This window comes from Oncorhynchus mykiss, chromosome 5 (assembly GCF_013265735.2).
Source record: "Oncorhynchus mykiss isolate Arlee chromosome 5, USDA_OmykA_1.1, whole genome shotgun sequence".
Classification (NCBI taxonomy): Eukaryota; Metazoa; Chordata; class Actinopteri; order Salmoniformes; family Salmonidae; genus Oncorhynchus; species Oncorhynchus mykiss.
In genome coordinates, this window is record NC_048569.1 from 85,171,624 (window position 1) to 85,194,896 (window position 23,273).

The window sequence follows — 23,273 nt, forward strand, 5'->3', positions numbered from 1 at the left end:
ATTGGCCGTTTGTGGCAGGGTATTCACCCCAGGCACTGTTTAGTGGCCGTTTATGGCAGGGTATTCACCACAGACACTGTAGTGGCCGTTTATGGCAGGGTATTCACCACAACTGTGTTGTGTATTCACCACAGGCAAGACATGGAAGTCGTAACCAGGACAATACCAACACTGGCTATAGACAATAACAAAAGCTTAATATTCATTGGTGGTTATATCTTCCTCCAAGAGAACGGTAGCAACTGTGTAATTTTCAGGCCCTCTGTCAAGTCTATGAGAGAGTTAGGCTAGTATTCCAGGCACACAAACCACTGGCTGGCTTCAGAGTCAACCACACACATAACAGTGAGTGATTGTCAAGCTAGAAACTCTCCTCAGGAACCACCACTCTGCTCTCACTGCATGTCACTGCACCAGTGAAGCATACACTAACTCCTCTCAGTGAAAATCTTCTGTTATATACACACATCTATTACATTTCCTGGTCTACTCCATAATGGTCCAGGTGGAATATGCACAATGCATAATTTTGGATAGATGAATGAATAATAGCCTACTCATACAAGACATTTCCAAAAAAGGTGAGTGTCTGGCTACTGGCTTTGCTCTTTTACATCACATAGGGTTTCGTTATATACAGCACCAGTCAAAAGTTGGGACACACTTACTCATTCAAGGGTTTTTCTTTATTTTTACTATTTTATACATTGTAGAATAATAGTGAAGCTATAAAACTATGAAATAACACATATGGAATCATGTAGTAACCAATAAAGTGTTAAACAGATCAAGGTAAGTGTTATATTCGAGATGCTTCAACGAGCCACCCTTTGCCTTGATGACAGCGTTACACACACTTGGCATTCTCTCAACCAGCTTCATGAGGTAGTCACCTGGAATGCATCTCAATTAACCGGTGTGCCGTCTTAAAAGTTAATTTGTGGAATTTCTTTCCTTCTTAATGCGTTTGAGCCAATCAGTTGTGTTGTGACAAGGTAGGGGTGGTATAAAGAAGATAGCCATATTTGATAAAAGACCAAGTCCATATTATGGCAAAAACAGCTCAAATAAGCAAAGAGAAATGACAATCCATCATTACTTTAAGACATGAATGTCAGTCAATGCGGAAAATTTCAGGTTTCTTCAAGTGCAGTCGCAAAAACCATCAAGCACTATGATTTAACTGGCTCTCATGAGGACTGCCACAGGAAAATAAGATCCAGAGTTACCTCTGATGCAGAGGATGAGTTCATTAGAGTTACCAGCCTCAGAAATTGACAATTAACTGCACATCTCAACATCAACTATTCAGAGGAGACTGCGTGAATCAGGTCTTCATGGTCGAATTACTGCAAAGAAACCACTACTAAAGGACACCAATAATAAGAAGAGGCTTGCTTGGGCCAAGAAACACGAGCAATGGACATTAGACAGGTGAAAATCTGTCCTTTGGTCCAATTTTGTGATACGCAGAGTAGGTGACCAGATGATCTCTGCATCTGTAGCATGGAGGAGGAGGTGGGATGGTGTGGGGGTGCTTTGCTGGTGACACTGTCTGTGATTTATTTAGAATTCAAGGCGCACTTAACTAGCATGGCTACCACAGCATTCTGCAGCGATACGCCATCTCATCTGGTTTGCGCTTAGTGGGACTATTATTTGTTTTTCAACAGGACAATGACCCAACACACCTCCAGGCTGTGTAAGGGCTATTTGACCAAGAAGGAGAGTGATGGAGTGCTGCATCAGATGACCTGTCCTCCACAATCACCTGAACTCAACCCAAATGAGATGGTTTGGGATGAGTTGGACTGCAGAGTGAAGGAAAAGCAGGCAACAAGTACTCAGCATATGTGGGAACTCCTTCAAGACTGCTGGAAAAGCATTCCAGGTGACTATCTCATGAAGCTGGTTGAGATAATGCCAAGCATGTGCAAAGCTGTCATTTTGGTTACTACATGATTCCATATGTGTTATTTCATAGTTTTGAGGTCTTCACTATTATTCTAGAAAAAAAGGAAAGAAAAACCCTTGAATGAGTAGGTGTTCAAACTTTTGACTGGTACTATATTTATAAAGACAGCTTGGCAACGTTTCTTGCTTAGTTTTGCTCTGTGGTCTTAATGCTATTATGTTTCCATGTAGATTTCTATACGGGCTCAATAGTCCCAGTCAAATGTAACAGCACATAAACAACATGCCTAGATGTAAATTTTCAATACACACATTTGGAATGTTTAGGCATAACTGTTATAGAGTATATTTTCAATCAGAGCAACCGCTGTGGTCAATTGCGCATCAGTCTGTCGGCCAGTCATCTGATTCTGTACTGGACAGGTTCTACAGAATAGTAGGAATTATTATGTTTTTGGAAACTGAACAGTTGTTCATTTTAGTCCCTGTTCCTTATCTGGAGTGTTTTTGATTCGAAACAATAGGAATTTCACTCCGACTGGAAGACTGCCCTCCAGTTATACACTGTTTTTGGATGTTATGGACAATTGATTGGAAATAAAGCATTATTTTCTTGCTATTATGCTGAATAAGGCATTATTTCCTTATGTTTTGTCAACATCAAGGACTGTTCTAACTTTTTGATTAGACCGGTTGTTGGTAAAAGCCTCCAAAGTCGGTCCATTGTTGCGCAATAAAACGTAGTCTCCAAACTTTACAGAACAGTTATGTGTAGCCTACGTGACAAAATGCCAAAAAAGAATAAAAAAAACTCTGCTGTAAGGGGTAGCGGCGGAATGATGGGAGAGAGAGGGAGAAAAGAGAGAACTTCCCTTTTCGTTCTTCAAGCAGCCAGTACCGGGTTGACAGGATTAGCTGGCAGATCAATTGTGCGCGCAGCATGACGGTTGGAGAGGTCAAAGCCACGACCGCTGGTTGTACGCGAGCGCGTAACAACATTGAGCAAGATCAATGCTGAATTTAACACCCAATTAATTCATATACCATCCATTACAAACGATCAATTCGGCCGAACAGCTTGCTTACGTTTTTTGGCTTCACGTTTTTGGCAACCTAGTTACAATCTCTGCTTTACATAATTGCTTGCTAAGATTAGGCTGGTGCTGATCAGTGTCCTCTATAGTTTCAAGGAAAATGCCTACAAGCTAAATAAGATCCGCTGATTCCTTTCACAGACCTGTCAGAACAGGTATACAGGTCTGGTAAAGGAAAATTGGTTAAATTGCACTTTCAAGCTGCATATCCATTTCCGTTGCATTACTTCTATTTATGTTTGTCTGCATTTTACAATCGAATCGTCTACATTAGGCTATGCATTTTTCTGTGAGGCTATTATTTCTTACTCACGTTATTGCTGTTGGAGAAACGTGTCCACTCCTTGTCCGTTGGGCTCCTAAATGCATTTGTATGCATTTGTCCAGGCAGCAGAGTTCTAAGTGAAAACAGAATTCCACGCAAGAGGATCCAGGTTCATGAGCTAGCCATTAGTTACATACAACCAAAGGAAGCGTAACTGAACGAAGAATGCCACCTCAGAATTTCCTCATTGTATGCAGCCCAAGGAGCAAGCACGGCTTTCCCACTCACTCAAAACTTCTCCCCCAACTCATTTGCTTTGCGGTTTGCAGAGCACAGTGATTATTTTCTCTCTCGACCTACCAAAGAGGCGCGCACGCAAGTAGGCTGGTGACTGTAGATTTAAATCAATGTATGACGAGAAAGAGCAGTGCGACAAAGAAATATAGTATTTAAATGTGATATTTACAGTGGCATAAGAGGAATCCGAGTTCGATGCTTTCTATTGAGTGGTCTCCAACAGACAGATAGAGAGAGAGCGCAGCCAGCTCTGTACTTAACCTCCAGGCGCAGCCTGGTCTCATAAACTAGAAGTAACATAGTAAACGTAAATCTGGCACTCTCAAATTAGTATAATATATGTTTAGTATGGTTATATAAGACAGAGAGTTACTTAAGGCAAAAAGTAAATATAATGGTTGGTTGAGTAGATGGGTGAGCGTATAACGGGAACGTCTAGCAACCCAAATGTTGAGTGTTCGAATCTCTTCACGGACAATTTTAGCTAATTAGTAACTTTGCAACTACTTGTTACTTTTTAGCTACTTTGCAACTACTTAGCATGTTAGCTAACTGTTCCCATAACCCTATCCTTAACCGTTTAACTTAACTCCTAACCCTAACCTTAACCCATATTCTAGCTAACATTAGCCACCTAGCTAATTTTAGCCACAACAAATTGGAATTTGTAACATAATGCATTTGACCAAATTTGTAACATATTGTAGGAATTGCAATTTGTAACATACTGTACAAATTGCAATTAGTAACATATAATATACATTTTAATTCGTAACATATCATACGAAATGGATGATGGACATCTTCAAATTAATACATACCATACGAAACCTAACATAACATACCATTTGGAGCATCTCGGATTTAAATTTACTATGTTACATCTACCCCTGGAGGGAGGATGAATAATGTTGTTGATTCCTGAGGAGGGTGAGCTGGCCAATCAGCGGTCTACTCACATTCCAATTTTTATTGACCGGTATGCATGCGGCCAAACTATTCTGTTGCTGGTAAACACCCATGTAACGGATATCGTCCTCTTCGTCTGAGGAGGAGTAAGGATCGGACCAAAGCGCAGCGTGGTAAGTGTTCATGGTGATTTTAATAAAGAAAGCACTGAACACTGAATCAAAACAATAAACGTTGACGTGAATTTACAAAACTGAAACAGTACCGTGTGGCCCAAACACACACACGGAAACACACACTCACAAACCAACAGTGAAACCCAGGCTACCTAAGTGTGATTCTCAATCAGAGACAACTAACGACACCTGCCTCTGATTGAGAACCATACCAGGCCGAGCACAAAAACCAACATAGAAAAACAAACATAGACTGCCCACCCCAACTCACGCCCTGACCATACTAAAACAAAGAATAAAATGACAGAACTATAGTCAGAACGTGACAGTACCCTCCCCCCAAAGGTGCGGACTCCGGCCGCAAAACCTGAACCTATAGGGGAGGGTCTGTCCGCGGTGGCGGCTCTGGCGCGGGATGTGGACCCCACTTCACCATAGTTTTTGTCCACCTCCTCAACCGCCCCCTTGGCCTCTTATGAGCAGCGACCCTCGCCGCCAACCTCGGATTGGGGACCCTCGCCACGGGTCCCGCAGCGCCGGGCAGGCGGGAGACTCCGGCAGCGCCGGAGTGAAGGGCGATTCTGGCATCGCCTGGCTGACTGACGGCTCTGGCGGCTCCTGGCTGACTGACGGCTCTGGCGGCTCCTGGCTGACTGACGGCTCTGGCGGCTCCTGGCTGGCTGATGGCTCTGGCGGCTCCTGGCTGGCTGATGGCTCTGGCGGCTCCTGGCTGACTGATGGCTCTGGCGGCTCCTGGCTGGCTGACGGCTCTGGCGGCTCCTGGCTGATTGACGGCTCTGGCGGCTCATGGCTGACTGACGGCTCTGGCGGCTCCTGGCTGACTGACGGCTCTGGCGGCTCCTGGCTGGCTGGCGGCTCTGGCGGCTTCTGGCTGACTGGCGGCTCTGGCGGCTCCTGGCTGACTGACAGCTCTGGCGGCTCCTGGAGCTCAGGACAGACTGGCGGCTCTGGCGGCTCAGGACAGACTGGCGGATCTGGCGGCTCAGGACAGACTGGCGGCTCTGGCGGCTCAGGACAGACTGGCGCCCCCTTGGCCTCTTATGAGCAGTGACCCTCGCCGCCAACCTCGGATTGGGGACCCTCGCCACGGGTCCCGCAGCGCCGGGCAGGCGGGAGACTCCGGCAGCGGCGGAGTGAAGGGCGATTCTGGCATCGCCTGGCTGACTGACGGCTCTGGCGGCTCCTGGCTGACTGACGGCTCTGGCGGCTCCTGGCTGACTGACGGCTCTGGCGGCTCCTGGCTGGCTGACGGCTCTGGCGGCTCCTGGCTGGCTGATGGCTCTGGCGGCTCCTGGCTGACTGACGGCTCTGGCGGCTCCTGGCTGACTGATGGCTCTGGCGGCTCCTGGCTGGCTGACGGCTCTGGCGGCTCCTGGCTGATTGACGGCTCTGGCGGCTCATGGCTGACTGACGGCTCTGGCGGCTCCTGGCTGACTGACGGCTCTGGCGGCTCCTGGCTGGCTGGCGGCTCTGGTGGCTTCTGGCTGACTGGTGGCTCTGGTGGCTCCTGGCTGACTGACAGCTCTGGTGGCTCCTGGAGCTCAGGACAGACTGGCGGCTCTGGCGGCTCAGGACAGACTGGCGGATCTGGCGGCTCAGGACAGACTGGCGGCTCTGGCGGCTCAGGACAGACTGGTGGATCTGGCGGCTCAGGACAGACTGGTGGCTCTGGCGGCTCAGGACAGACTGGCGGCTCTGGTGGCTCAGGACAGACGGGAGACTCTGGCGGCTCAGGACAGACGGGAAACTCTGACCAGGTGCGTAGAGCCGGCTTCATGGCACCTGGCTCGATGCCCACTCTAGTCCGGCCGATACAAGGAGCTGGAATGTACCGCACCGGGCTATGCAAACGCACCGGAGACACCGTGCGCTCCATTGCATAACACAGTGCCTGCCTGGTCCCTCTCGCTCGCCGGTAAGCATGGGGAGTTGGCTTAGGTCTCCTACCTGACTTAACCACACTCCCTGTGTCCCCCCCCCCCAATAAATATTTGGGGCTGCCTCTCGGGCTTCCAGCCCCGCTGCCGTGCTGCCTCCTCATACCGGCGCCTCTCTGCTTTCGCTGCCTCCAGCTCTGCTTTAGGGTGGCGATATTCCCCTGCCTGTGCCCAGGGTCCCTTGCTGTCCAAAATCTCCTCCGAAGTCCAGGAGTCTTGTGTTTTCGGCCGCTGCTGCTGCTGCCCGTTACCACGCTGCTTGGTCCTCTTGTGGTGGGTGTTTCTATAACGGATATCTTCCTCTTCGTCTGAGGAGGAGTAAGGATCGGACCAAAGCGCAGCGTGGTAAGTGTTCATGATGATTTTAATAAAGAAAGCACTGAACACTGAATCAAAACAGTAAACGATGACGTGAATTTACAAAACCGAAACAGTACCGTGTGGCCCAAACACACACACGGAAACAAACACCCACAAACCAACAGTGAAACCCAGGCTACCTCAGTATGATTCTCAATCAGAGACAACTAACGACACCTGCCTCTGATTGAGAACCGTACCAGGCCGAACACAAAAACCAACATAGAAAAACAAACATAGACTGCCCACCCCAACTCACGCCCTGACCATACTAAAACAAATAATAAAATAACAGAACTATGGTCAGAACGTGACAGCCCACACCATTCCAAAACAGAAAAGTTGCTTTTAAACATACTTAATAAAAAAATGTGAAGGAAAACTATTTCAACCATATTGTAAATTACTATAGGTCAAATTTCATAGAAAACTGGAAACACAGAACAGTTACTTTAACATTCACATTTTACTACCGATCTTGGCATGCAGACAGTGATTGGTGGCCTATATCCTTTTTTCTTGGGCTTTTATTGCAATTAAACTGTAGTTGATGGGAGGCCCGTGTGGGTTCTGTGCTATTTTAGGCTCAAGCCAAAAACAATAATGATCAGGTCATAATCAGGTCACATCAGAGAGAGAGTCGTATACTGTAGCAGATAGTGACTGAAAACCAATCAGAGAGTCCTATACTGTAGCAGATAGAGTGACAGAGCATCAATCATAGTATCCTGTACTGTAGCAGATAGAGTCCTATAGAGTAACATCAGAGTGACAGAACTCCAATCTCATACTGTATATGAATAGGGATGACCTAGGCTGTGGAATCCATGGGTACTGTATATGCCCCTTCGGTTAGTCAGATATAGATTATAATAAAATAGACATACTGTAAGCATATATGTGATTCATCAATACATACAAATCATGTGTAGAAGGCTCAGATTTCCCTCTTCTAGCAGGATTAGTGTATTTGTTGGTGTTTTTCCCTCGCTCTCCCTCCCCTCCAGTGGTCTGTGTTTGCAGCCTTAGTCTGTGAGAAGTATTGCTACATGCCCTGATGAGCAGAAACCTTAGTGGGGATGACAATTCCTTGAAGGGATTAACTAAGGTTTTCACTAAAGCCTGTAAGACTGACCACTTGTCAGTGAAACTGGGTTCATCTTGACTACACCAGACCCAGAGCTAACCTCATATTCAGTTATCTCCTGGTTTCTACATTAATGTTGTTGTATCACCTCAGTCACTGCTTTTTTTTCTCCATTGAAATGGTTGTCATTCTATTCTTAAGGCCTCCTCTGTGCCAAAGTGGAGGTAACAATGACGAGTGGCAAAAAATAAGTGAACCTAAAAAGGTTATTCAGTTGTCCCCCATAGGAGAACCCTGTTTGGTTGCAGGTAGTATCCTTTCCTTAGAAGGTTCTACATGGATCCCAAAATAGTTCTACCTGGAACCAAAAAGGATTCTCTCCCTAGAACCAACAATAGTTATCCTATGGTGACAGTCGAAAAACCATTTGGAACCATGTTTTCTAACAATATATTAACAGAGCTTCTGCTCAACTTCATTTAACAACAGTATCCCTCCATTCAACATAAAGGTTGGCTTTGTCACCTTTGTGAGAGGATACAGTTCAAAGTGCATTTTTGTTCCTTTTAGGCCCCTAACCTTAATCATCAATGAATGGAGCAATGATGGACACAAGCCAAAGAGTGAGATCCAATCTGTGATGTCACATGTCAGTAATTGGTGAAATCAAACACCAGCTGGTGCTCAGGGATGAATACAGAAGCTCCTCCTGCACCAGTGCAAGTCAAGGCACATGCAGAAACTACCACCTGGCAACCTCCTCCCTGAGTCAACACCATTATTTGTGTATGAGTTAACAGAATATAGTCTTTTAAAGTGAGATTTTCACTGGACAGTTACTTTAAGCTTCAGGGATGAATTATGTACTTTGGTACACTCTAGAACCTAAAAAAGTTCTCAGGCTGTCCCCATAGGAGAACCATTTGAAGAACCCTTTTGGGTTCCATGTAAAACCCTTTCCACAGAGGGTTCTACATGGAACCCAGAATAGTTGTACCTGGAACAAAAAGGATTCTCCTCTGGGGATGGCCAGAGAACCTTTTTGGAACCATTGTTTTCTAAGAGTGCAATATTTAGCTAAGGATGTAGAAACAAAACCTGAGAGGAAATCTGTGTGATATTTCATAAGTGATTGATTTGAGTTTTGTAAACATCAGACACTAACAGTGGTTATTATTCAGGTCAAGCTCCTGTGGATTTGGTTTACACAGATTAGGTGGGAGAAAAAGTAACTAATTTACTCCTGCTCCTGAAAGAAGTTACAATACCGTATGTACAGTGTCTCCAGAAAGTATTCATACCCCTTAACTTATTCCACATGTTGTTCTGTTACAGCCTGAATTCAAAATAGATAAAATATATTTTGTTCTCACCCATCTACACACAATACTCCACAATGAAAAAGTGAAAACATGTTTTTAGACATTTTAGCAAATGTATTGAAAATGAAATACAGAGCCTCCCGAGTGGCGCAGCAGTCTTAGGCACTGCATCACAGTGTTGTGGCATCACTACAGCCTCGGTTTTGATCCTAGGCTGTCACAACAGGCTGTGACCGGGAGTCCCATAGGGCGGGGCACAACTGGCCCAGCATCGTCCCGATTAGGGGAGGGTTTGACCGAGAGGGCTTTGCTTGGCTCATGGTGCTCTCGCGACTCTTTGTAGCAGCTCAGGAGCCTGCAGGCTGACCTCTGTCGTCAGTTGAATGGTGTTTCCTCCGACAAATTAGTACAGCTGGCTTCCGGGTTAAGCGAGCGGGTGTTAAGAAGCGCGGCTTGGCGGGTTATGTTTCGGAGTCCACATAACTCTCCCGAGCCTGTTGCAGCGATGAGACAAGATAGTAAAAGTTGGTTGTTGATCATTGCTAGACCGCCATTTTCAAGTCTTGCAATAGATTTTGAAGACGATTTAAGTCCAAACTGTAACTAGGACACTCAGGAACATTCAATGTCATCTTGGTAAGCAACTCCAGTGTATATTTGGCCGTGTGTTTTAGTTTATTGTCCTGCTAAAAGGTACATTTGTCTCCCAGTGTCTGTTGGAAAACAGACTGAACCAGGTCTTCCTCTAGGATTGTGCATGTGCTTAGCTTTATTCCATTTCTTTTTATCCTAAAAAATCCCTATTCCTTGCCAATGACAAGCATACCCATATCATGATGCAACCACCACCGTGCTTGAGAATAGTGTGGTACTCAGTGATCTGCTGTGTTGGATTTACCCCAAACATAACCCTTTGTATTCAGGACATAAAGGTAATTTCTTTGCCACATTTTTGGCAGTTTTACTTTAGTGCCTTATTATAAACAGGATGCATGCTTTTTGGAATATTTGTATTCTGTACAGGCTTCAGTTTTCTTCTATCACAGCCATTCAACTCTGTAACTGTTTTAAAGTCACCATTGGCCTCATGGTGAAATCCCTGAGTGGTTTCCTTCCTCTCCGGCAACTGAGTTAGGAGGACACCTGTATATTTGTGGTGACTGGGTGTATTGATACACCACCCAAAGTGTAATTAATAACTTCACCATGCGCAAAGGGATATTCAATGTCTGCTTTTTTTCTACCAATAGGTGCCCTTCTTTTTGAGGCATTGGAAAACCTCCCAGGTCTTTGTGGTTGAATCTGTGTTTGAAATTCACTGCTCGACTGAGGGACCTTACAGATAATTGTATGTGTGGGGTACAGAGATGAGGTAGTCATTCAGAAATCATGTTAAACACTATTATTTCACACAGAGTGAGAATGCAGCTTACTATGTGACTTGTAAACCATAACAAAGTGGTTGAATACTTATTGACTCAAGAGATTTCAGCTTTTCATTTTTAATTAATTAGTTAAAATGTCTAATTACATAATTTAAATTTGAAATTATGTGGTATTGTGTCTAGGAAAGCAACACATGTTAAATTATGTGAATACTTTCTGAAGCGACTGTATCAAACAACGATTATGACTTTACGTTACCCCCATTAAAACGGGCCCTCCTTTATTTTAAGAAAAAAAGATAATGCTAACAATTTTCCACAAGAACAAGCTGTGAACCACTTCCACCATTCCTCCAGGTTGACCCATTACCCTAGAACAAACATGGCTCTGTGAGTCAGTCAGCCCGTCAGTGACAGGGCTGAGAGTCATACCTCCCTCAGCCTCTCTCTCTCTTTCTCTCAGCCTCCCTCTCCCGCTCAGAAAGCTAGTGCATATGGTTTGATGTTTAGGGAGGATGATGGCGCTGGAGAGGAGACAGAGCAGTTCCTGCCTCAAATCCCCAGGTGGAACCCAGGGAGCTCCTCAGCTCACCAAGCCAAAGAGCCAGGCTCTTTGAAAGAAGCACAGAGACAAAACGTCCAGCCATCACCATCTAAAAATTCCAGAGGGACCAACTGAGGACAGTATATGGCTCTGGATCATAGAAATCGGTATTATCAATGATATAGGGTGACATTAATCTTATGGTGGGTTAGGTACTGTGGTGCGTTTGATAGTTGTTGTACCACGGAACGGACCGGAGCTATCCTTTTGCAGCAGTGTGTCAAGTCAAGCACTGTTTTCCCATCAAAGGAAGTCTCTCTGAGGACAGAGGAGCACGTGCTCGGATCATCGCAGGATAGTAATGCCTTGACCAGAAGTTTTCCTATACCTTCATGAAAACAAGTGTTGAAGTGCTGCCTAATATCCAACATCACCGATGAGTTACAAGAGCTACTTTGATATTGGCTTTCCTCATTCACTCTATGACTTGGACAGAGTTGTTTAAAAGTCAAAGCACAGTGATGATGCAGTATATTGATTGGAACAGGCTTATTCCTTCTTTTAGGAAACATACTGTTTTTGATGAATGGTCAATGGTAAAAAGCAGTGCATTATGAAGGGAATAAGGTGCTATTTGGAACATAGTCCGTACTACCTCACTAAACATTCCACCCTCTCTAATTAGAGGAGGGGTAGAGTAGAGGAACTGTGTAATCATGTGAGTGAAGGAGCTGTGTCATTTCTTTCCAGTGTTGTGAGTCGGCACCCGTCACCCAGGCCTGTGATTTCGCTGAGCAGGGTCTAGGGAGAGTGTGGATAACGGCTTGGCGAGTGCTTAACAGATGGTGGGGTAGAGAGGTTGGGGTATGGGAGGCACGTGTAGCCGAAACAAGCTTCCATGGCGGTCAGAGTGTGCTGGGGTAGGTAGCTGAGTGTGCTATGGGGTCACAAGGACCACTGGAGAGGAGAAGAAGAGTAGGAGGAGAGAAGGAGGAGGGGAGGAGGAGAAGAGGAGCCGGGGAGGAGGGGAGGAAGAGGAAAGGAGGAGGAGAGAAGAAAAGGAGGAGAGGAACAGAACAGAGGAACAAGGGAAGCTCAGGGACTAGGGGGTGACTGGGGCCAAAGGGAGAGAGGGATTTGGGGAACATGGAGGGGAAGTGACAACGCTCTTGGGTCTAGTGGGGGGGAGTGGGTGGTTTTGGCTGTTGGACGGTAAGAATGGAGTTGCTGTATGAGACACAACACATTCCTCGACCAAAGAGAGAAACAGACAGGGAGACAGTTGTACACTGTAAATCGCATTGTGCTAATTAAAAATAAAAATAAATTACTTAAGTGGTGGATCAGCTTTAATATTGTGGATAGATTGTTGCTTCCATCGAATGTCATTGTCGGCATCATTTCCAATCCTACATATATTATTTGGGTAAATATAAACTCAGCAAAAAAATGAAACGTCCTCTCACTGTCAACTGCCACTTAATATAATGTTTACATACACTACATTACTCATCTCATATGTATATACTGTACTCTACACCACCTACTGCATGTTGCCATCTTTATGTAATACATGTATCACTAGCCACTTTAAACTATGCCACTTTTATGTTTACATACCCTACATTACTCATCTCATATGTATATACTAAACTCATACCATCTACTGCATCTTGCCTATGCCGTTCTGTACCATCACTCATTCATGTATCTTTATGTACATATTCTTTATCCCTTTACACTTATAAGGTAATAGTTGTGGAATTGTTAGGTTAGATTACTCGTTGGTTATTACTGCATTGTCGGAACTAGAAGCACAAGCATTTCGCTACACTCGCATTAACATCTGCTAACCATGTGTATGTGGCAAATACAATTTTCAGTTTTCAGCAAACTTAACATGTGTAAATATTTGAATGAACATAAGATTCAACAACTGAGACATAAACTGAACAAGTTCCACAGACATGTGACTAACAGAAATGGAATAATGTGTCCCTGAACAAAGGGGGGGTCAAAATCAAAAGTAACAGTCAGTATCTGGTGTGGCCACCAGCTGCATTAACTACTGCAGTGCATCTCCTCCTCCTTGACTGCACCAGATTTGCCAGTTCTTGCTGTGAGATGTTACCCCACTCTTCCACCAAGGCACCAAAGCAGTATGGCTGGTGGCATTGTCATGCTTGGAGGGTCATGTCAGAATGATCCAGAATGATCCTGCAGGAAGGGTACCACATGAGAGAGGAGGATGTCTTCCCTGTAACGCACAGCGTTCAATGACATCAAGCTCCATGACATCAAGACCATGATGAACCCTCCACCTCCAAATCGATCCCGCTCCACAGCACAGGCCTCGGTGTAATGCTCATTCCTTCGATGATAAGCACGAGTCCGACCATCTGTATACATCTGGCTCTTCTTTGGACACTGTATGAACTAACCTCCAGACGAGCTTCAATGCCATACAACTCTTCTTCCGTGGCCAACCACTGCTCTTAAATGCAAGTAAAACTAAATACATGCTCTTCAACCGATCGCTGCCCTCACCTGCCCGCCCGTCCAGCATCACTACTCTGGACGGTTCTGACTTAGATTATGTGGACAACTACAAATACCTAGGTGTCTGGTTAGACTGTAAACTCTCCTTCCAGACTCACATTAAGCTTCTCCAATCCAAAATTAAATCTAGAATCGGCATCCTATTTCGCAACAAAGCATCCTTCACTCATGCTGCCAAACATACCTTCGTAAAACTGACTATCCCACCGATCCTTGACTTCGGTGATGTCATTTACAAAATAGCCTCCAACACTCTACTCAGCATATTGGATGCAGTCTATCACAGTGCCATCCGTTTTGTCACCAAAGCCCCATATAGTACCCACCACTGCGACCTGTATGCTCTCATTGATTGGCCCTCGCTTCATATTCGTTGCTAAACCCACTGGTTCCAGTTCATCTATAAGTCTTTGCTAGGTAAAACCCCACCTTTCTCAGCTCACTGGTCACCATAGCAGCACCCACCCGCAACACATGCTCCAGCAGGTATTTTCAATGGTCACCCCAAAAGCCAATTCTTCCTTCAGCCGGCTTTCCTTCCAGTTCTCTGCTGCCAATGACTGGAACGAATTGCAAAAATCACTGAAGCTGGAGACTCATATCTCCCTCTCTAGCTTTAAGCACCAGCTGTCAGAGCAGATCACCACCCCTGTACATAGCTCATCTGTAAATAGCCCATCCAACTACCTCATCCCCATACTGTTATTCATTTTGCTGCTTTTTACCCCAGTATCTCTACTTGCACACTCATCTTCTGCACATCCAGCACTCCAGTGTTTAATTGCTATATTGTAATTATTTCGCCACCATGGCCTACTTATTGCCTTACCTCCCTTGTCCTACCTCATTTGCACACATTGTATATACACTTTTTCTATTGTATTATTGAATGTATGTTTGTTTTTTTCAAAGTGTAACTCTGTTGTTTGTGTCGCAATGCTTTGCTTTATTTTGGCCAGGTCGCAGCTGTAAATGAGAAATTGTTCTCAACTAGCCTACCTGGTTAAATAAAGGTGAAATACTTTTTTAAATCACCCCTGGTGAGACAAAACCACTGCACGTCAGTGAGGAGCACTTTTTACCAGTCCGATCTGGTCCAGCGACAGTGGGTTTGTGCCCATAGGCGACGTTTTTGCCAGTGACGTCTGGTGAGGACCTGCCTTAGAATAGGCCTACAAGTCCTCAGTCCAGCCTTTCTCAGCTTATTGCGGACAGTCTGACCACTGATGGAGGGATTGTGCGTTCCTGGTGTAGCTCGGGCAGTTGTTGTTGCCATCCTGTAGCTGTCCCACAGGTGTGATGTTCGGATGTACCGATCCTGTGCAGGTGTTGTTGCACGTGGTCTGCCACTGCGAGGACGATCAGCGGTCCGTCCTGTCTCCCTGTAGCACTGTCTTAGGCGTATCACAGTATGGACATTGCAATTTATTGCCCTGGCAACATCTGCAGTCCTCATGCCTCGTTGCAACATGCCTAAGGCATGTTCACGTAGATGAGTAGGGACCCTGGGCATCTTTCTTTTGGAATGTTTCAGAGTAAGTAGAAAGGCCTCTTTAGTGTCCTACGTTTTCATAACTGTGACCTTAATTGCCTACCGTCTGTAAGCTGTTAGTGTCTTGACGACCGTTCCACAGGTGCATGTTCATGAATTGATTATGGTTTATTGAACAAGGACTGGAAACCGTGCTTAAACCCTTTACAATGAAGATCTGTGAAGTTAATTGTATTTTTACAAATTATCTTTGAAAGACAGGGTCCTGAAAGAGGGACGTTTCTTTTCTTGCTAAGTTTATATATCCATATACATACCCAGTTGAAGTTAGAAGGTTACATACACCTTAGCCAAATACATTTAAACTCAGTTTTTCACAATTCCTGACATTTAGTCTTAGTACAAATTCCCTGTTTTAGGTCAGTTAGGATCACCACCTTATTTTAAGAATGTGAAATGTCAGAATAATAGTAGAGAGAATGATTTATTTCAGATTTGATTTCTTTCATCACATTCCCAGTGGGTCAGAAGTTCGCAAACACTCAATTAGTATTTGGTAGCATTGCCTTTAAATTGTTTTTCTTGGGTCAACTGTTTTGGGGAGCCTTCCACAAGCTTCCCACAATAAGTTGGGTGAATTTTGGCCCATTCCTCCTGACAGAGCTGATGAAACTGAGTCAGATTTGTAAGCCTCCTTGCTCGCACGCGCTTTTTCAGTTCTGCCCACACATTTTCTATTGGATTGAGGTCAGGGCTTTGTGATGGCCACTACAATACCTTGACTTTACTGTCCTTAGGCCATTTTGCCACAACTTTGGAAGTATGCTTGGCGTCATTGTCGATTTGGAAGACCCATTTGCGACCAAGCTATAACAAGACAACCTGACTGATGTCTTGAGATGTTGCTTCAATATACCCACATCATTTTCCATCCTCGTGATGCCATCTATTTTGTGAAGTGCACCAGTCCCTCCTGCAGCAAAGCACAGTCCATGCTTCACGTTTGGGATGGTGTTCTTCGGCTTGCAAGCTCCCACCTTTTTCCTCCAAACATAACGATGGTCATTATGGCCGTTCTGAGGACATTTCTCCAAAAAGTACAGTCTTTGTCCCCATGTGCAGTCGCAAACCGTAGTCTGGCTTTTTTATGGTGGTTTTGTTAGCAGTGGCTTGTTCCTTGCTGATTGTCCTTTCAGGTTATGTCGATATAGGACTCGTTTTACAATGGATATACATACTTTTTTATCTGTTTCCTCCAGCATCTTCACAAGGTCCTTTGCTGTTGTTCTGGGATTGATTTGCACTTTTAGGCCCAAGGTACGTTAATCTCTAAGAGACAGAACGCGTCTCCTTCCTGAGTGGTATGACGGCTGGGTGGTCCCATGGTGTTTATACTTGCGTACTATTGTTTGTACAGATGAACGTGGTACCTTCAGGTGTTTGGAAATTGCTCCCAAGGATGAACCAGACTTGTGGAGGTCTACAATTTTTTTCTGAGGTCTTGGCTGATTTCTTTTGATTTTCCCATGATGTCAGGCAAAGAGGCACTGAGTTTGAAGGTAGGCCTTGAAATACATCCACAGGTACACCATCCACAGGTACACTTGACTCAAATGATGTCAATTAGCCTATCAGAAGCTTCTAAAGCCATGACATAATTTTCTGGAATTTTCCAAGCAGTCTAAAGGCACAGTCAACTTAGTGTATGTAATCTTCTGACCCACTGGAATTGTGATACAGTGAATTATAAGTGAAATAATCTGCATGTAAACAATTGTTGGAAAAATTACTTGTGTCATGCACAAAGTAGATGTCCTAACCGACTTGTCAAAACTATAGTTTGTTAACAAGAAATTTGTGGAGTGGTTGAGAAACGAGTTTTAATGACTCCAACCTAAGGGGATGTAAACTTCCGATTTCAACTGTAAACTCGAGTTGTACTTTATCAAAAACCAGGACTGGTGACCCCGATATTTCATAGCATTCTATTGTTTACAGTACTTGTCTTATTTTATCTCCAATGTATCATCTATGTAAAACACCTATCTGATTAGGATGAATGATATCTGGCAATACCTTTATAATTCTGTGCTCCAAGCATTTAGCTAGAATTCGGTGAATCATGCGTGACTCCATCATTTGTAGGAAGTTTCAATAAAAAAAATTCTGAGTACAGTTCCTTAAAGGGATTTTTTAAAAGTCATTACACAAACCGACAATGTCACTGTGACCCTGTATGGGGTCCAGATTTGTGTTCTTTCAGCTTTACAAGCCACACCTCCAATATAATTTCCCAGTGAACCATGCCTTTTTGAGTGGAACTGTTACCACCCATGACTGTATTTGTTAGTGACAGAGAAGGAATTCTAGGGAATTCTATGTTGTGTGTCTGGTTTGTCTATTTCTATGTTTGGCCTGATATGGTTCTCAATCAGAGGCAGGTGTTAGTCATTGTCTCTGATTGGGAACCATATTTAGGTAGCCTGTTTTGTGTTGGGTTTTGTGGGTGATTGTTCCTGTCTTTGTGTTTGGCACCAGATAGGACTGTTTGGGTTTTTTCTTGTTTTGTAGATTGTTGTATTTTCATCTTTACTAGAGATGTACAAAAATAACCATGCTGCATTTTGGTCCGCCACTCTTTCACCAGAAGAAAACCGTTACAATAGAGGTCCAATTTTGAAGACAATCTTGAACAACCTGGTTGGAATGTTGTCGTTATAATTAAACTCTTTATGGAAATACATACAAAAAAATCCTGGTTTAAGGGATCTCCAGGAATCTTCCAGCTGGGATTTCTGGAAAACCTGTGAAACTTACCAGAATTTTGCAACCATACCTGCAAGGCACATTATGCTGACTTGCAAATTGATGCAGAATTGCTATTGTAATCCAGCCAGAGTTAGGATATCCAACAGTCATAATGACTGCCAGGGTTAGGAACAGTGTGAAGAGACTACCTAAACCATTTCAACTGGAACAAACATATCAGTAACGGCTGAAAAATACCTAACTAAATGATTGGATTAGTTTATACAATTAAATTGAATGTATCTTTGTGTAGCATAAGATTAATCAATCACTCAATGTACATGCACAAACACAGATATTAAAAACAATTCCCCCAAATCTACCTGCAGTAGAGCATAATGGGAAAAATAGTTAATTTGTTATCACAGCTTTACATTTTTTGGCTGATGTGACTTTTGATTTAGTTTTGAGTCAGGACCACATAACCATTTTAAGTAATAATGACTTTTAATAGACTTTTAGTTCAACTTACTAGAAGTATTTGATTTAAAAATACCTTGGGGTTTATAGCGTAGAAACTCCAGGATTTTGTAACCAAATTAATTCCTGGATGCACTTCTAAAGACCCACTGGGATGATGATGGCTGTGTTGAAGGGCCTCTTGTAGAATAGTATCCATGGATCATTTTGGAATGGATGACATTAATGGATTTCCATCACATAAACAAAGGCTAGAGGTGAATGTCACAAAAAATGTTATTTATTTGTTCCCCAACCAGTGTCATTGTTCATCAAAGAACCTGGGAGAGAGAGAGAGAGCCATGAACCTCATTTGAAACAACGGAACGGAACATGTTCATCTTTTTCATTCTTAATTCATTTTGCACATGTAGCGAAAAAGTCAACTAAAACCACAAAAACAAGTCTGTGTGTCAATTCTCAACACACACTGGCACCCAACCCCCTCATCACATTCATGTCTCCGACCACCAAAGGGTGTTGAACTTTTATGATTTCCTCTCCTGAATATCCTCAAGCAGTTTTGGAAAACACAGAGCTGAGTGTCTGTGCTTGCGGTTAACCATATACCTGAGGGAAAAACTAAAGGGAAGGAGAAGAGGAAAAAAGAAAGAAATTCTGACCTTTTGTCTGTGCACGTTTCCAATGTATTTATTTTTTAAATGTTATTTTCCTCCTGTGATTTTCCCGGGTGGCTTAGCTCTGTTATCGCATAGTATTAAATTAGCACGAGAGCCTGGATACAGCTCTTAGCCACACAAGACAATGTGGAGAGCCTGGATATACGTAGCTCTTAGCCAAGGTATATTTTTGACCATATACCACAAATCCTGAGGTGCCTTATTGCTATTATACACATCAAATCAAATCAAATTTTATTGGTCACATACACATGGTTAGCAGATGTTAATGCGAGTGTAGCAAAATGCTTGTGCTTCTAGTTCCGACTGTAAAAAATCTAACACGGAATCTAACAATTTCACAACAACTACCTTACACACACAAGTGTAAAGGAATTAATAAGAATATGTACATGTAAATACATGGATGAGCGATGGCCGTGTGGCATAAGCAAGACGCAGTATTTTTTAATTTTTTTATTTCACCTTTATTTAACCAGTTAGGCAAGTTGAGAACAAGTTCTCATTTACGACTGTGACCTGGCCAAGACAAAGCAAAGCAGTGCGAAGAAACAACACAGAGTTACACATGGGATAAACAAACATACAGTCAATAAAACAAGAAACAATTATATATACAGTGTGCAAATGAGGTAAGATAAGGGAGGTAAGGCAATAAATAGGCCATAGTGGTGAAATAATTACAATTTGTCAATTAAACACTGGAGTGACAGATGTGCAGAAGATGCATGTGCAAGTAGAGATACTGGGGTGCAAAGGAGCAAAAAAATAAATACAGTATGAGTATGAGGTAGTTGGATGGGCTATTTACAGATGGGCTATTTACAGGTGCAGTAATCTGTGAGCTGCTCTGACAGCTGGTGCTTAAAGTTAGAGAGGGAGATATGAGTCTCCAGCTTCAGTGATTTTTGCAATTCGTTCCAGTCATTGGCAGCAGAGAACTGGAAGGAAAGGCGGCCAAAGTAGGAATTGGCTTTTGGGGTGACCTGTGAAATATACCTGCTGGAGAGCGTGCTATGGGTGGGTGCTGCTACGGTGACCAATGAGCTGATATAAGGCGGGGCTTTACCTAGCAAAGACTTATAGATGACCTGGAGCCAGTGGGTTTAGCGACAAGTATGAAGCGAGGGCCAGCCAACGAGAGCATACAGGTCGCAGTGGTGGGTAGTACAGTATATGGGGCTTTGGTGTCAAAATGGATGGCACTGTGATGGACTGCATCCAATATGCTGAGTAGAGTGTTGGAGGCTATTTTGAAAATGGCATTGCCAAAGTCAAGGATCGGTAGGATAGTCAGTTTTACGAAGGTATGTTTGGCAGCATGAGTGAAGGATGCTTTGTATCGAAATAAGAAGCCGATTTTAAATTACATTTTGGATTGGAGATGCTTAATGTGAGTCTGTAGACCCTGCCACATACGTTTCGTGTCTGAGCCATTGAATTGCGACTCTACTTTGTCTCTATACAGACGCTTAGCTTGTTTGATTGCCTTGCGGAGGGAATAGCTACACTGTTTGTATTCGGTAATGATTCTGGTCGCCTTGCCCTGATTAAAAGCAGTGGTTTCCGCGAATGCTGCCATCAATCAACGGTTTCTAGTTGGGGAAGGTTTTAATATTCACCGTGGGTACAACATCACCGATGCACTTGCTAATAAACTCGCTCACCGAATCAGCGTATACATCAATGTTGTTGTCTGAGGCTATTCAGAACATATCCCAGTCCGCGTGGAATTAGATTGGTCAAAACAGTGTTGAACAATACCTGAGCACAGGCGTTTCCTGTTTTAGTTTCTGTCTATAGGCTGGGAGCAACAAAATGGAGTCGTGGTCAGATTTGCCGAAAGGATTGCGAGGGAGGGCTTTGTATGCGTTGCGAAATTTAGAGTAGCAATGATCCAGAATGCTGCCAGCCTGGGCCACGCATTCAATATGCTGATAAAATTTAGGTAGCCTTGTTTTCAGATTAGCTTTGTTAAAATCCCCAGCTACAATAAATTCAGCATCAGGATATGTGGTTTCCAGTTTACATAGAGTCCAATGAAGTTCTTTCAGGGCCGTCGAGGTGTCTGCTTGGGGGGATATACACGGCTGTGATTATAATTGAAGAGAATTCTCTTGGTAGATAATGCAGTCGGCATTTGATTGTCAGGAACTCTAGGTCAGGTGAACAAAAGGACTTGAGTTCCTGTATGTTGTTATGATTAAACCACGACTCGTTAATCATAAGGCATGCACCCCCGCCCTTCTTACCAGAGAGATGTTTTTTCTGTCTGCGCGATGCGTGAAGAAACCGGGTGGCTGTACCGACTCTGATAACGTATCCCAAGTGAGCCATGTTTCCATGAAACAGAGAATGTTACAATCTCTGATGTCTCTCTGGAAGGCAACCCTTGCTCGAAAGTTGTCCAGAGATTGATAGATCTCTTCATTTGATCTGAACGCACTTATGATCACCTTTGCCATTGAACATTATCCAAACTCTATTAGGCTGCCAAAGCGTGGAGAATTGCCAATCATCAGTGAGCGCTGGAAGGATGTAGCTGGATTGATGTAGCTGGATGGATGTAAGTGGAAGGATGTGACTAAATCACAAACATTTTGAAGAAAAGACAGAAGTGGGTTTTAGTGAGACTCACCGGCCAGAGTACACAGCTCTCTTCACATCCAACTCAAATGACAGTAAGGACAGCAGGGGTGCTCGTGGTGTTCATGGGGGTAATTTGAGGAGGGTAATGACTGACTGACAGCTCCATAAAGATTGATGGTAATTACCAGAGCTTTCTCAGAGGTACTAGAAAACAAATAGCTAGTTAGTTGAAGGTAATTACACACATTCCAAAAAATGTTTGTATTGTTCAGTAAACATGCATATTTATTTAATAACAAGTTTAATGTATTGTATTCTTACCAGATAAACAGCCGCCATCTTGGCTGAAATAGTTTGTTCCTCCCGCCTCTTTTGTTGATTCCAGTGAAGGTGAGAACTACATGTACTGAGATTGGACTCTAGTCAGGCTGGAATATTCTTCCACCTAGGCTACATGAGTCAGCAATAGTTTTACAGGATGAACAATCATACCAAAAATGAAATTTGTACTTTTAACTAACGGTACCTAGCTAGTGACGATATCTAACTAGTTAACACAACATTTTTAAACATAGGCTATAGGGATGTGCATCTTTCCCTTTCAAGAAGATTCGATTCATATATATTGTATATACTGAGCAAAAATATAAACACAACATGCAACAATTTCAAAGATTTTACTGAGTTACAGTTCTTATAAGGAAATCATTTGTTTGAAATAAATAAATTAGGCCCTAATCTATGGATTTCACATGACTAGGAATATGACTAGGAACATGTAACTTAAAGAAAGAAATGGGCCGTCACGGTATCGCTGTGCATTCAAATTGCCATTGATAAAATGCAATTGTGCTTGTTGTCCATAGCTCATACCATAACCATGGGGTACTCTGTTCACAATGTTGATATCAGCAAACCGCTCGATAGCACAACGCCATACACATGGTCTGCGTTTGTGAGGCCGGTTGAACGCACTGCTAAATTCTCTAAAACAACGTTGGAGGTGTCTTATGGTAGAGAAGTTAACATTCAATTATCTGGCAACAGCTCTGGTGGACATTCCTGCAAAACTGCACATTTTAGAGTGGACATTCGTTGTCCCCAGCACAAGGTGCACCTATGTAATGATAATACTGTTTAATCAGCTTCTTGATATGCCAAACCTGTCAGGTGGATGGTTTATCTTTGTAAAGGAGAAACGCTCACTAACAGGGATGTATACAAATTTGAAACAAAATAAGCTTTTTGTGCTTATGGAACATTTCTGGGATATTTTATTTCAACATCCAACACTTTATATATTGCGTTTATATTTTGGTTCAGTGTAGATACAGTGCATTCGGAAAGCATTCAGACCCCTTTTTTTTCCCTCGCATCAACCTACACACAATGCCCATTAATGACAAAGCAAAAG

General features: G+C 43.5%; 1 protein-coding gene across 1 annotated transcript in view; it reads right to left on the bottom strand.

The window, feature by feature from the left end:
• Positions 1-3,814, bottom strand: part of LOC110524715 (collagen alpha-1(XXIV) chain) — a 241,432-nt gene extending 237,618 nt beyond the window's left edge. Inside the window, exon 1 of the mRNA XM_036978599.1 lies at positions 3,322-3,814. Within this exon, the coding sequence (XP_036834494.1) occupies positions 3,322-3,377 (56 nt within the window). The 5' untranslated portion in view covers positions 3,378-3,814. The remainder of the gene's footprint in view (positions 1-3,321) is intronic.
• Positions 3,815-23,273: the final 19,459 nt, after the last annotated feature.